This window comes from Ornithodoros turicata, chromosome 4 (genome assembly GCF_037126465.1).
Source record: "Ornithodoros turicata isolate Travis chromosome 4, ASM3712646v1, whole genome shotgun sequence".
NCBI lineage: Eukaryota > Metazoa > Arthropoda > Arachnida > Ixodida > Argasidae > Ornithodoros > Ornithodoros turicata.
The window spans coordinates 44,999,853-45,016,120 of NC_088204.1; the positions used below are offsets into that span (position 1 = coordinate 44,999,853).

A 16,268-nucleotide genomic window follows, 5' to 3' on the forward strand; every position below is an offset into this window, starting at 1 on the left:
CATTTGTTCTTTCTCGCAGATACTGCAATATTTTTTCCTATTCATTTTCCGAGGTCGTTTCAGTAAGCACATGATGTGCTGTCTTAGATTTTTCGGAGAACTACTGCTACTGCGAGAATTGTACTCTTTAGTTTGTGATTGGCATTTTCTCTCAGCCATGGCGTAATACTGATTATTTTCTTCAGTATTTCTCAGTATTTGCGTATCCATACGGCATGATTCTATACCTTATTCATTGAGAGATTACAAATTCCCGCCTTTGTTGGACTTCAACAGCAAACGCATGGCTAAGAATGTATTATATTTCATAATTTCAATTAGCATTCATTATATAATTTCATTATTATATTATATATCGTTATATTACACTACGTGTATTGTTGCAGGTATATCAATTAGTACGCAGATAGCAGCACACCTTGTCTAAATACGTATGTGCATGCTCTTGTACCCTCCACATATCTTAAGATATGTGGATGGTACAAGAGCATGCATTCCGAGATGTCACATGTGAAACGTCGCAGCGATGTTGCGGAACAATTCTAGACACAACATTTCAGAGAAAACATCATTAGAACGTTTCCATGTGTTGAATTCGTAACGTTTCAGAGGGAACGTTGAGGGTACAGTGGTTTTTTGTTGACAACGTTGCGCTCACATTGTGTACGTTGCGGCAACTTTTGGTGCTACCTGGGTTATTACGATAACAGAGGTTATTGCAGTAAAGGAACGCATCAGCAGATTAGCCCTTTTCAGCAGCACCTTTCCTTTTTTTTAAATAAGCCTATGCTCCTTGCCTTGCATACTCTCCCGTTTGAAACTGTACAAGTAACAGTCGACACCGTTGCGGACTTCGCTTATCTAGATCACGTGACATCCAAACAGGGACTATGCAAACGAATTTCAGTTTGCAAAGCCTAGTTTCACATATCTGAATGCCCAGCTATCCAGACATTCTCTCCAGGAACCGAGGGTGGCACGTAAACAAGAGTCGACTGTCCCCCTTTTGCTGCGAGCGACCTTCATTATGTGAGTACAAAGGAGATAAGAGAATAGCTGGGAGAACCTTTAGGAGTATCGGCGCGAGGGTCTTCGAGGCCGAGTCACGAGGCGGTGGCGCTCCCGCAAACCAAATACTATAGAATTACGAAGGAAAAGGAAGAGTAGGACCGAAGCCTTAAGAGGGGATGTACCCCGCGCCGTTTCGTCGTTTCTGTGCATGAGATGGCACCGAGGTCTACCCAGCCACGAGGTGGCGCTAGGGGCGCCGAGTGCTGTAACTAGTGCCGTTGTTCAAGAAGCGCGCGATACAGCGCGGGGGCATGTTGTCCCCAAAGAATGCGTGACCTTGTTGTTTTTTGTTCGCCCCGACTTCGCTCGGGATGCGCGGTTAAAGGAGCATGGAAAGGAAATTTGAATGGCTGAAAACCGTTTTTAATTTGTCAAGCAGTGTGTAAAAATCAGTCTCGTAAAATATTTCGGCTGAACAATGTTTTGTTCCAGCGCAATTCGATTTATAAAATCGCTTCCGTGGCGGGAGGCTCGCGCGCTCCAGCCACAAGCCACTCCCCATTGACTGTGACGTCAAACGTTAAACGTGCTCTCATTCGCTACGGAAAATTCGTCTGCTTCGGACACGGCATGCTCCTTGCTGACAGCGGTTCATTATGTTCTGTTGGTTTGAGGCATAAAACAGAGGTGCAAACGAACAATAAAACATTGCGCTCATAATGGTAACGCGATCGTGTGTCTTATAGTCATTGTTTTTGTTTATTATACACGTCTCCAACTAACGAAAAGTGCCAGCGTCTCACATGAGGCAATACGCAGTGTGGCGGTTCGTGCTGTTCGCGAAGCGATGCAACATGACCTCGGCTTCGTTCCCAGGGATTTCCCTACACCCCCCTCAGTGGGGGTGTACACCCTCCCTGCATTTTTGCAACACACCCCCTGAAATTTCTCAGGTGACCCCACCCAGCTCGGCCACCAGCACGTTCTGGTAGTGAGTCCGGCGAAGCGAATTACATCCTGTACTGTCAAACTTGGGTTGTACGACCACAGTCATGCAGATGATCGTACGATGCATTTGTCCAAAATCATTTGAAAGTGACTGTGCAGTGCATATATTGTGCGTATGTACGAGCAAATATGTGTGTGGGCACGCAAACTCGATGTGGATCATCAAGAGCCATTTACGCCCAACTCAACCAAGCGAGGTATTCTAAGGTTTTCACCGTTGATTGCTAGGTGTTCGTTGATAAGATGGCAGTCTCTTATCTTTGTCGGTCGTGTGATTATGCATCTTAATGTTATTTCCGTGTTTAAGAAAAATTCCGTAAGTGGAACTTTCACCAAGCATGACCCCCCACTTGAAAGCTCGGCACCCCCCAGTAGTGAATTTCTGGGGAAATCACTGTTCGTTCGTGGAAAACAAGACAAACAAAGTGCGTTCTTTCTGTTTGCAACTTATTGAACTAGTTCAATGATCGCAACTTCAACTCGCACTGCACCTGCACGTCCCCATTCCCTTTTGGAGGAGTGCTGACCTCAATCCACACATGAGTTCCCGATTTCGTTGCACTGCATGTCTTCACCGTGCAACCGAAAAGAATCGACTGGCGGCAGACTGATCAGATGGCCAATGTTTCCGACGCCATGTTCTGTAAAAAAAGAAAAAGGAAAGAAAAAGAAAGGTAGCCGTTTCTGATGCGCATGCGTCCCTCGGCAGAACAACGCGCGCGAAAGGAACCCGCCGTCACCTTGACAATTGTCGGCGTCTGATCGCAGCCGAGGTCACTTGCGAGCCCTAGGAGTGGACGCAACGTACAACGTCACGTCGTGACGGAGGTGCCCGTCGTTTCTCACGTGTCTTCCACGGGAGTAGGAGAGAGCTCTCCGCGCTCGTGAGAATCAATCGACTGCTGTGCGCGATATTTTGCTGCTACGCTCATATTTCTTGCCTGAAAACGTTATTTAGTGATCGGACATTCCATCACGATCAAAAACTAATTTTTTTTTTCTCGGTCTTAGACTGCTCCTTTAATCTCCTAAGAAAAGAGGGGTTCTTGAGGAGAACGCAGCATTTGGGGAACAAACGCATCTATTCATGTGTCTGTCGGCTGCTTCCTTGGTTTGCACTCTGTTCGACTTGTATTCTCGTTGTATTCTCCCTTGTTTGTACTCTGTTCGACTTGTCGAGCGTATATTATAATTACGTATAACGCTTAAGTTAACGATAATACCGTATATTTGTCTCCAGTCCAAATGATAATATTCGGACACCCCTACCCAATACTTTTTAAGATAGTAATTTATCAGCGCGAAAATACAAAGAAGAAAATAAAAATATATGCAATGAAGTTGTATTCTGAGCGGAAGGAAAGACAGAGAGAGAGAGAGAGAAAAAAGTCAACTGGACCGCTTTTCCTCTTCTCTCTCGCTGGCCGGTATCATCTTTTCCGGGGCCATTCCTACGGGACTATTCTTTCTGGAACCATTTCTTCCTACACCCGAGACCGACATCGCAAGAAACTGTTCACATGTGCGCACCTCAGCGTGAGAAGAAGAACATTCAACACAGCCGGCGCAGCCAGGTAGCTACTTTAATAAATAGGGCTATAACGATACTGTACACGGAGCACATTACAACAAAATTACACTAAGAACATAGAGCTTCGCTTATCAATTGCAGACGCAGAACACAGAATACGCAACCAGCACAACTGGAACGGCTCATACAACAGCATAAATCAATCAATAAATAAAGAATTATCCGGGCCGTTATGACTAGACGCCGTTTGTTCTATTTGGGAGGCCGCAACACAATGGGGATGTTGTGCTTATCTCACTAGTATTTATTATCATCATTATTTTGGCGGGTGCCGAATTTTCAGTTGCGCAGCTCATCATCGCCGCTCGTCCCTGCGCCAAACATATCTTTCGACGCTTCCAGATGTTCGGAACAAACACGCACATATGAACCAAGCGAATCGACGGGACAGTCCGAACTGCAAGGACGAGCCCAATACCGAGAATAGCATGCTGAGTCATTACATGCCCACTTGTGCCCGCTTCTCAAAGGCCAGCGCGGTTAAGCCACACAGCAGGAAAAAGAATAGCACCGCTGTAATGGAGCTTAGCGCCCTTCCCCCTTTTTTTTTTCTGGGAAAGGGAAACTCGGATAGTATGCTGAAATAAGGGTCACACTTGGCGGATTAATACCTTCTTGACGTAAAGCCCGGTTCGTTTCAGCACCGGGCGGCAGAAAAAGTTGTCCCGAGGAAGCGCTGTACATGCCTTCAGATATTTTCATTTATCTCAAGAACGGCTGACTTTACACGCGAGATAGTGGTACAAAACGTTCAGGACACATTTTAGAAGAAAATTCATTGAGCAAATGTCGCCTGGGATGATTTCTTTTTCTGCTATTCGCTTCAGAAGTCCAAGGTCAATTTTTGGCTATTTTCCACACGTTCTACAACGTCTCAACGAAAAATCCAAGCGAAAATTGAAAATTTGAAAAATCCATTTTCTCATAATTGTTAAAAATTATCAAATGAGACCGATATCGTGAAGATCGGACGACTATTTATCGAGAAAAATGGAAAAGTTTGCCCCATAGAGAATACATGGGGCCGCGATGGGTGATATCCCCTCGCGATAAGAGGGTATATCACCCGTCACGGCCCCATGTATTTTCTATGGGGCAAACTTTTTTATTTGCTAGCATTCAGATTATTTGCTAAACATTTGTTCTGGCATTAATTTATACTTCAAGACGTGCACGCGCAACAGGGAACGGTTGCATCCCTGCATAACGTATAAGATAATGGTAATATCATATGTTCAACTCCAGCCCAAATTATCGTATTCGAACATTCGAACCTGATACTTTTTCTTCGCGAAGATACAGAAGGGAAAGGAAACATGTATACGATGTGTATGTGTGTGCTTTTTTTTTTCCTTATTCAGTACCGAGAATAAATACACAAGTCGTACTGTCGTGTAAAATTTGCACACAAAATGAGGTGTTTAGTCAAAAGTGGCGTTCAGTCAAACTTCTTGAACAAAACCGCATTCAACTGAGCAGCATTCGGTCAAATTGGTGGACCACGTGCTAGCCACTAGGTGCCGATTTGGGGATTGTCGCAAAAATGTAGTTGCTGAAGGTTTCCTGTTCATGGGGTAGACAGTTGGTACCATCACATGCGAAATTCACAAGTTAGTAATTTTTGTTTAATTGGTGAGGGTATTGCAAACGAACATTGCATAGCATAAGTACAGCCCCACTGATGCCAACACAAAATAGATTATTTCGTCATCGTGAACCGTTTTCTATTCTTCCAGCCTGGAGATTTTTGTGAAGCAGCAAAACGATACACAAGTCGAACACAGTGCAAACCAAGGAAGCAGCCGACAGACACATGAATAGGTGCGTTTGTTCCCCAAAGCTCCGTTCTCCTCAAGAACCCCTCTTTTCTTAGGAGATTAACTGCGCATTCCGAGCGAAGTCGGGGCGAACAAAAACAACAAGGTCACGCATGCTGGGGGGACTACATGCCCCCGCGCTGTATCACCCGCTTCTTGAACAACGGCACTAGTTACAGCACTCGGCGCCCCTAGCGCCATCTCATGCTCAGAAACGAAGAACGCAGACAAGTTAGTAGAAGATCTCCATTATGTAAAAGCCGGAGTCAGGACACACAGAGGGACGACACGAGTTGACGACATTGAGTCGTATGTTCGTGTCGTCCCTATTGTGTGCCTTAAGGAAAACATTGCCGTGTTACCAAGATAGACTACTTCAGCGACTGTGCGGCGTCTCAATGCAGAAGTAAGAACAGCTTCGCGTATCTCTGTTGCACTTTCAAGATTTCTGCCTTGGGGCCACGTGCAACTTTTTTGCATACTTCGCATGGAAAGGGGCTGTGGCAATGACGTAGGGGGTCCAGGCGCCTTGCATCCAAAGCAAGTATACAGCGACCATATGAGGGACAGATACTGACACCGAAGGATTTATTCACATGGGTGTACGGCAACGTGCAACATGCACGCGTTCTGGGTACCTAAAGTAGATAGATATCAGCTCGTGCAGCGTTACAACCGAGCTATCACTGTACCCGGAAGAAGGAAATGTACCACAGCTTTATACCCGTGAGCGGGTTCGAAGTGTTGGCCGCTCAGACACTTATTGGCACGAAGCAATTTCGTGTCCTCAAGGTATAGTTGGATAGCCGCTGTGCGCGTTAAAAGACATTGGATACGTCTTTACCAGTGCTGTAGATGTAGTGTACCTGATGAAACTGACTCTGACTACAACTTTTTTTTTTTTTCGTGTGTTGTTCAGGAAAGCTCGTTCTATAAAAGTGCATTGGTTTCAGACGTCCCTTCTGACTTCTTCATTGCGTGTTTTACACTCTATTGTAGCGAATTTTGGAAAAAGCGCTTACTTCCCCTATTTTTCCTGCAGTGACTACAAAAGTTGCGTGTCTTCCGATTTTTCCTGTTGAAGTATTCCATGAGACCTGCAACAAGATGTTTATTGAAATTTAATGGCTTGATTTTCCACACAAAAATCACGAAATGGGAGGAAAACTGCAAAACTTCCGACCGTTCAATGCGTTCAACACCGGAACGCCCCCGTGTGTGTGTCGTGGGAACCAATCAGTAAGCAGTAGCCACCGGATGTTGCCGTGACGTTAAATTTATGACGTTTACTGACGTCCGATGACGTGAAACCCATGAAGCGCCTCACTTTATCCCGCAAAGGAACTTGCGAGTTTCAGACCCTTGGTGGCGCTGCCATCGGAACCCGGGAGGGAAACGCCTGCGTCTCCCAGAGTCCCATTGCAGTACACATGTTTCGGCTGTTGTCGCGTGATAACTGTGTGCTAGCAGCATGCCAGAAACATGCTGTGTTACTAAATGTCGCTCTGGGTATCTGGGAGGTGGCAAGGTATCCATGTTAACGTTTCCTGCGGATCCTGACAAGCGTAGAAGTGGAAACGTGCTAACCACCTGATCATTCTGAATATGGGCCTGCAGGGAAAAGCTTGGTTGATCATATAGATGTACAACAGTGTCAAAGGTTTTGTGAGAGAGTTGGAACTCTGGGAGAAACAGCTAACGTCGGAGGATCTTTTCCACTTTCCTTGTCTAAAAGCCGTTGACTGCAAGAACAAGGAAACACTTCGCACATACTCGTCGGCAATGTCGGTGTTGCGGCGGGAGTTCACGTCAAGATTTCATGACTTTGAGATCCTTGAGGCGATGTTTAAACCGTTCGCCGACCCCTTTTCAGTTCTTCCAGAAGACGTTAAGCCCGTGCTCTAAATGGAAGTAGTAGATCTCCAGTGCAAATCCACATTGTGACAAAAGTTTGACGAAATCGGCGACCTGAGTTCGACAAGTATGTAGACAGGAAATCGTTTCCCAGCCTGACGTCTGACGTCAGCCGTGTTCTGTCGATGTTTGGAAGCACATACGCATGTGAGCAGTTCTTATCATTGATGAATATCAACAAGACTAAGCTGAAATCCCAGCTGCCTGATGACCATCCTCGACTCCAGTTGAGAATTGCCACTGTGGTCAACCTACAAGTGGACCTCGGGAGTCTGGTGAGGGAAAAGAGGCCTCAAGTGTCGTCGGCGTATCATTAGGAGCGCGTCCTCTTGTAACCTTGTTCGCGTTTAGTTTATTCCGAAGTGCATAGCCTCCTGCTGTTGGCGTTAAAGCTATTTGTGTATAAAAATTAAAAAATAAAATAATTTATTTTTAGGAATTTATAAAAATAAATTATTTCTACCTAGCCATTCTCCTGGAGATAGTACACTGTAATGTAATGCTTCTGGATTACGCATTTCGCTAGAAAAGGCCTCGTCCAGTGACAATGCTACCCAGGTTAACAGCAGCCCACTTTCGTCTCACGCAAAATAGCTTTATCGCCATTAGCAAGTGATTGTCATTATGCCGATAAAGGCGCACTGTCTGGCCTATCCAATGACATGACTGCAATCCTGTTTACGAGTTTAGTAGAAAACGAGAAGCCATATCAAGCCCTTGCTCGTGGCTCTTCCTTTTCTTATTATATGTTATCTTATTCCTTATCTTATTATAAAGCCGCTTATCTTATTATAAAGCTTATGGGGCGAGCCGTCACTCCAAGCTCTCCTTCATGTTTATAATACGTCTTGGCGACAGGAATCCGTACCATCTACCTAGAAGGAAGCAGTAGTTGTTCACATCCCGAAACCAGGCAAACCCCCAAATGCCGTATCCTCCTTTCGCCCTGTGAGCCTGTCAAGCTGTATGGGAAAACTGATGAAGAGAATGGTTTTGCATCGCCTGGACTGGTGGCTCGAAAAACAAGGTGCGTTCCCTCAAGAAATGGCTGGATTTCGTCGCCACTGAAGCTCTATGGATCCAGTTCTCGATCTAGTCTCTACAGTCCAACATGCTCGTGCTCATCGGCAGATCGTTGTATCGGTCTTCCTGGACATTAAGCGCGCCTATGATATCGTCTCGCACATCTGTGTGCTCCACGGGTTGCGGTATTTTGGAGTATCTGGTCGGCTCTTCAGCTGGCTCCACGATTTCCTTATGGACCGAACTGTCGCTGTCCGCACATCCCACGGCCAAAGCCCCAAGCACCCTGTTCATCAAGGCGTACCCTAAGGAAGCATTCTCAGTCCAACACATTTTAATGTGGTAATGGCAGGACTAAAATCGCTAGTTCCTCGCAAGGTAGCATTCTCTGTGTATGCCGATGACGTTGCCCTTTGGACAGTAGGCAAGTCACGACCAGCCATTCAGCGCCGTTTGCAACAAGCCTTAAACAATGTTCATCTCTACCTTACGCGACTTGGAATGGACCTTTCGCCCAAAAAGTGCGTCGAGCTCCGTTTCACTCACAAGGCCATGAGTAATTTCCCTCTTTGGGTGGGTGCAAAGAAGCTCGAGCCTGTGCGTTCCCATCGCTTCCTTGGTGTGGTCCTGGACTCGAACCTGCGCTCGGCTCGCCACATTAAGCACCTTGAAACCAAAGTACAGCGATGGCTTCCTGCAATTCAACATCTTTCTGGCTTAGGCTGGGGCTGTGATCAACGCTCCCTCCTAGCCGTTCACGCTTTGGTGAGGGCGACTGTGCTTTACAGCCTTCCAGTCTTGCACAGGGTTTCTACAACATCGTTAAATAGCCTTCGGACCCTGTTCGCCCGAAGCCTTCGTCGCTGCCTTGGCGTTCCAAGAATGGCTGAAACATGGAAAGTCCTAGCTCAAGCTGGTGAGCTCCCGGTGGAGGTCCTCCGTGAGCGGGAAACGGGTCAACACTTCCTACGTTTGCGTGCGCACATTCCCCGTCACCCACTCCTCAGGAAAATTCGATACAGTCCTGAAAGTGATTTCCATCGCGTAGCGCAGTGGACACGCCAGGCTCTCACTGGCTTCACACATAAGACCGTCACAAGACGCCCCCTGGTCTCTGCCTGTGCCACCCACCTTCGCACGTCTTCCTGACCTCCAGGACCGCAGAGATCAGGTTTCCCCTCAAGTCCTTCGAGCCCATTTTTATGCTCTCGTAGACGCGAAGTTCTCTACCTCTACCGCCGCTTACACTGATGGCGCATCTCGAAATGGCAAGTCCACGTCGGCATTCGTCATCCCCGCCGAAGGCGTAGTTGAAGGACGTCGCCTTTGGCATCATACCTCATCCACAGCTGCGGAACTCTATGTCAAACTTTTCTTTTTGCAGCACATCGTTCCCTTCACCCCATGGAATTGGGTGGTCTTTACTGACTCAACATCCGCGCTGCAAGCAATTGAAAATTCTGGCATACGAGGTTCCTCCGCACCGTTGGTTATGAATGTGTTAACGGCTTACAAACTTGTCTACGAAGCAGGGTACAGGCTCGTTCTCCAGTGGGTTCCAGCCCATTGCGGTGTCGAAGGCAATGAACTGGCTGACAGCGCCACCAAAAGAGCTCTCTCGTCTCGGAGACGAACGCGTATTGCACTGCTGAGAGGAGATCAGAGGTCCATACTTGGACGCCTCGTGACTCCTCTGACTACCCGCCAACGGACCACTCACTGACATACTACCCCCCGCCATGCTGAGCAGAGTTGACCCAGCGCTCGTTTTCCGCATGCCCACATATATCTCTTGTCAAGATGCCGCATTAGTTCATCGAATGCGCCTCGACGTGGCCTTCACAGCACAGTGGCGCTACCGCTTGACGCAAGTTGCCTCTCCCCACTGCAGCCACTGCGGTGCTGTTGAAGATCTCGAGCACATTCTTCTCCATTGCCCACACTACCAATCTTCCCGATCCGTACACTCCGCATCCCTCAACCAGCTAGACTCCCGCCCCCTCTCTCTCACAAAATTACTTGATCCCTATCTGCATCCAGCACACCACTGCTCTGCCCTCAAGGCTCTCTTCACCTTTCTGGATGCCACAGGACTTCGATCCGTATTCTGACTGGACTCACTATTTCATTCCCCGCCTCACCTCCAGCAATGGGGTAGAGTATCGCCCCCGGCGATGAAACTCCGCACCCATCATCCCGAAATAAAGTTGTTGTTGTTGTTTCATCTTATTATAAAAGGGGAGTGCTCTTGTCCCCTTCTCGTCGTTCTTGTTCCATGTGTACTGTTTGGCGCTACCATGTTGTTTAGTTCCTTATCTTGCAGCTCCCCCGCCACCAATGCAAACGGATGAACACGAATTTGAGCGCAGGATAGTTTAGCAAAAGAGCGCGTTCCTGCACTGCTCCGTGCAAGAAATTTGTAAACCAAAACCAGTTCATTACTCAGAAAAACTGCTAAAAGTCGAAGCTATTTTTCTACTGGTTTGGCACTGTCTCAGAGCGACCATTGCTGCGGCACAGGTACCAAAGCCCGGCGAAGTAAAACAAAAAGTCTGGATGTTTATTTAATGAACAAGCGCTAGCAAATGAGAAACCCAGCGGCCAGTTTGTAGCCGGCGCATCAAGGATGCTAACCGGAAAAAAAGTTTCCCGATAGGCGGCGCCGTTTTCGAATTATTCAGCCGGGGGATTTTCGTGAAACACCCTGTATTCGCGATTCCAGCGAAGCCGTGGCCACCTGGCGACGACTTCGGAAAGCTGCGAATGGAAGTCCGGCAGCGGGTCCGGACAGGGAAGCGGTACGGCGATATACGTTTCTCTTGCTTATGGACAGAATGCCGGCAGCAAAGAATGTATCGACATCGAAAAGAGGAATGTCGCACTACTAATTTATTCTCAGCCTGTTGAAAATGCCCCACGCTTTCTTTTAATTGTTTCCCTAATCAAGGAGAACGGAACGGACGTCCCATGTGTCGACCGAGTTTCTGGACCAACTCTGTTACCACGATACTATCTTAATATTAATCTTAGTAATACCAAACGAGGAACTCGCATTTCTTTGTCGTGTTGATATATATGCATTTTCAGACCTCAGGCAAAGTAAACAATATCACCGTAGTAATGCGGCGTAGACAAGCATCCACTATGGATGTCCTCTGGGATGAAAGCTTCTGTCTAGTGCCGCAGACGTATCAACGAATGACTCTCAAAGATAAAAATATCACACCAAGTTGTACGTAAATACAAAGAGCAGTAGAGAAAACGAATTCTTGACTTTGCCGGAGCGTCTCTTCCAGCGCTCAGATGTTCACCGCACAGAATAATGCATGTTAAATAGCTGCACATGTATGGTGTGAAGTGAAGACAAGGTGTCAGATATACGCATGTACGCTAAGGGTTTTCAAAATATGTATTGTTCACGTATACATTTGACATACAGTCACAGAGTTCTGAAAACATCAGGGTCAGAGCTAACGTCATATGAGCACGCTATCTTCACCACACGAAACAAAGAAAATAAGTGTTATCTTGAGCTGTTGCAAATGCCCATGTGAACGTTAACTTGTGCATTACAGTTTCATGATTACTTCTCTATGTTTCGACAAAAAGTATCAATTAATAGAGACACTACACTTCCAACGGAGCTGTTGTTCCCTTGATTGCAACACTCACACGTAAATACGAGGGATTATCGGATTAGAAACTCAAACATGGTGAAACACATGAAATGTCACTCTTCTTGGAAACATATCCCTGCTTTGCCTTCTTAAATTCTAAAATGCCTCCTTTGTTCACTCGACTCCCGATGTTTGTAAACAAACTTCGAGGACGGGAACTTTTTGCCTACTTCTCTGAGTTGAACTGCACAGTATGAGATGACCAGAGGATAAAGTTAATTCCTTTTTCATGAAACATGCCCATTTGGGGGTATTAAAAACTGAAACAGATGAACATAATTAGGCCGACACCTTGCCGAATACGCTTGCTTCGCTCGGGAGACCTCCTTTCGTCCGCCATCTTGGAAGTTCGCGGCGCCACCTATAGTTCATTGGAATCGCGAATAGGAGAAGAAAATTTGTTTAATACTATGTTACGCATTATTTTAATACCTGCTTCCGTTAATTAGTGTTCCGGCTTGTTTGTCATAACCTCATCCAACCGAACCAACAGTGCATGTGTTGTACGGATACCCACAAGGTACCACAATGCATAAATTACAAAAATATTAGAAACAGAAAATACAAGCAGACACAGGGGTACAAATACATATTGAATAATTTCAAAGAATACTACATGTACTGGGTTTAATGTGCAATAAAATATTGGTTGCAAGATCTTTCATTGTCATCTTGTTGCCATAAACGTCCGAGGAAGGTTCCTGACGGGATACTACATGCAGCATGTGTGTCGAAAGATGCAGAAAAGTTATGGTTATATTACAGCACATATTTGGCTTTTGATGGATGCTTTAAACCAAAGCAGTAAAAAATACGGGCGTTGTCTTGATTGTGAGTTAAAACTTGAACCAATTTCGTCACTTCAGTGTTGCTCATATACGAAATCCAATTAAACTTAGGCACCTCACCCTTCATTTTTACTCAGATGCGAGGAGGACTTTCGCATTTGCGGGAGTTTGCGGGAGTCACGCACATAAGCCGCACCGCAGATACGCCTCATGACCTCTTTCTAGGAGCATTTTGAAAATTTTCTGGCAGATAAGCCGCATTCTCAGATAAGCCGTGGGCATTACAACACGACTGATTTGTGCGACAAGGGAGACCACAGACAAGGCCATAAACCCTGTCGTCCGTACTCCGGGTTCGGCATGGTGTACAACAAAGGGGTCCAGTTCTAGTGTTTTTTTCATGGATCGATGGGTCAGTGGTCTTCTAGAAGACACGAATCACTGTCACGGCTTTTGTTAAAGCTGCTTGGGGGAAGGCATCAGGAAGGTCAATCTACTTGAATATGGACGCGCCCATGTTACTTACTGTTCGTGCATCGGCAGGACGGTGCTAATCCAGAGACACTGACGGTTCTTTCGTTAAAACCGTGTATGGGGAAGATACCGGGGAAAAACAGTCATCAGATAAGCCGCAGAGCGCCCGTGAGAAAAAGAAATTGCGCATAAGCCGCGGCTAATATGCGTGAAATTACGGTATTTTGATCACTTTACGTGATGAAATCCCGCTGTTCATTAATGTAATAATCCATAGAAAACTGATAGCTACTGTTTTTCTCATTTGCAGGTGAGATGCATTGAATTTATCAAGCAGAAGGGAACAAAGCCCAAGGGAAAGCCTTTCGCAGAACTGGCATCAAAGTTGCAGATACCAAGCACAGTGTAGATTATGCTAAATAAACTGACCTGATGTAGGTAAAAGCTACTTCTGTACTCAGTGTTGCGGACGTAAATAAGGGATATTGCTAACTGCAGACACCTCTGACAAAGAACGAAAAATCAGTGATGGCCAGTAGTTAACTACATGTAGTTAAACTACTAGTTAAACTACCAGATTGTAGTTAAAAAGTAGTTACCAACTACTTGCAGAAATGTAGTGGCAACTACTAGTTAAACTACTATTTTAAGTAGTTAACTACAGTAGTTAGGTTACTGAAGGCGCAAACTACTTCGGATTTTGCCGCAAGCTTGTGCTTCCGACTTTTACGTTGAGCTACTTGTTTGATGAGAACGGAGGTGCAGAGCAATTGCGTCGTGCATGTGTACTAAATCTTCACTTTTAATGCTTGTCCAGCAGTGTTACGGATTTAACAAGTCAAATCGGATTTAAATCAAATCCATGTTTTTCGGAACACCGCAAATCAAGTCCGGATTTAAACTTGAGGCGACAAATATCATGTTAAATCCAGATTTGTTTTTGGTGTGCTAAATCAAATCCGGTTTTAAATCAGGATTCATCAAATCCGTCAACGAATCCCGGGGGCTAAAGTTCCCGGAATAACTGTAGCATGCAGCTGACCATGTCTACGAGGTACAATTACTGAATGCATTCGCTGGATAAGACCCGTGACATGGTATAAACACCTATAAATCTCACCTGGCAGCGAAGAGTATGAACAGCCCACATAGCGATGCGAAGGTTGACACTGACATTTTATTTTCACCTGGATATCGGAGTAACATATTTGTCAAATACGCTTACTCGGCACATATGATAAGGCCAACTGCCGGGAATTATGTTGTGTTCAATGTGACGGCTGCGTGCTGCACACCCCAGTTGTGTTATAACAAACTCAGTAGTACATCCGCCCAACACGCGTAAGCAGTCTTATTCTCTCAAGTTCTTGTTCAGAAAGATCAGCTGCTCCAATGTAGCTTGGTGCAGCCTGTTTCTTTTCGTGGTCTTGATCAGGCTGGCTGCAGAGAGCACTCGTACAACTGCTCCAGAACTTGCAGGTACTGCAGATACATGTTTCGCTACTTCCGAAAGCAGGGGGTAGCGGGCCACTGCGGACATCCAATAGCAGAGAGGGGAAACAACATCATCCTTTACTGTACACTCGCTTAAATAGAGGATTTCGTCGTTCGTTTTTGCGGTACGAGTTCTGCGGTGGCACCAAGTTGACCATAAGCAAGCCTCTATGAAAAAGGGCAACCAACGTTCACATTCCTGTTCCTGGACACAATGACCTCATACGACTGGTTCTCATGTGGACATTTCGGAACTTATTTTAGCAATCTCTGGGACACCAGAACGCGACATCAGTCGCAGTTCAGAGCCAATAAAACAGACAAAATACGTGTATGGTAGTCCTTTTCTCGAACGTACATTGTCTGAGCTCAGTGGACCAGTGGTGCGCTTTTTCCAGTGCGTTCCATTTCTAAGAAATTATAGAAAGTTGTGATACCGTTGTGAATTAGACATCGAACTGCCCATGTGATTATGTGTGAGAGTATTGCACGACATGCCTTTAGTGCTTGGAAGGGAAGATGGCTGTAGACCTTAGAGGTGGTCTGTCTGACAGACAAACCACCTCTTAAACTTGAAGCAGTCTACAAACAGTATCCGTAGACTGCTTCACGCACTTAAAACTTCAGACTGGGCCTGTTGGTAAGGCATGGCAGAATAAAAGCGCTAAAAAGACGAGGACAACGGACACACAGTTAGCGCACTAACAACATTTATTTTTCAACAACACCGTTCCTTAAAAGGGCTCACGAATTCCCTTTCCTTCGTTGTCAAACCAATGGAAGCGCTGCTGACGCACTTGGTACCCCACCTGCATCTCGAGAGAGACTTGGCTCCGCGCTTCTACGCATGCGCCTCCGTGGGCAGCGCTATGGCTCCACCCACCCACCAGCGCTCTCTCGCCCCCCGTCTACACCCGCGCGCGGTTCGCTTCGCTTCTTGCGACTCTCCAAAAGCGCGCGAACTTCGGGTTCATGTTTCTTCTCCTGCAAAATGGGGAAGACGACTGACTGCCCTTATTGCGATCGCCGTTGCAGCACTACCTTCAACCTCAATCGTCACGTCTTAAACGTTCACGGAGTAAAGTTTAACGACAAGGGTAACTTCGCCTGCTGTCACTGCTTCACCAACCATCGACATCTTGAAGACTTGGTGGCACACCATGAAACTACTCACGGCTTCCCTGCAAAATATGAAATGCGGGAGTTTCCATCGATGGAAAGTAAGTATCAAGAGGCAGAAGCGGGTGCTGTAACGATGGATTATTTCAGCTACTGAGGCAATGTCCCCCACTTTAAAAATGACAAGATGATGATAAACATCTGGAGGGCTCCTTGCAATGGACAAAAGTAAAGAAGAAATCTCAGGCATTTTAGTACAACAAAAAAGAAGAAAACTCAGGCATTTTTTTTACAGTCAGTGTCATGATTACTAGATGACATGCAGCTTGTTGTGAAAAGCTAGCATATCTCA

At 46.0% G+C, this 16,268-nt stretch overlaps 2 protein-coding genes across 5 annotated transcripts in view; one reads left to right on the plus strand and one right to left on the minus strand.

Moving 5' to 3' along the window:
- The window catches only part of LOC135391472 (VPS35 endosomal protein-sorting factor-like), a 140,569-nt gene extending 126,818 nt beyond the window's left edge, over window positions 1-13,751 (plus strand). For both annotated transcript variants that reach the window (XM_064621737.1, XM_064621736.1), the window contains one exon: window positions 13,614-13,751. In XM_064621737.1, coding sequence (XP_064477807.1) covers window positions 13,614-13,712 — 99 coding nt within the window. In that variant the 3' untranslated portion in view covers window positions 13,713-13,751. The remainder of the gene's footprint in view (window positions 1-13,613) is intronic.
- Window positions 1-16,268, minus strand: part of LOC135391477 (transmembrane protein 94-like) — a 587,105-nt gene that overhangs the window by 302,903 nt on the left and 267,934 nt on the right. The window lies entirely within an intron of this gene.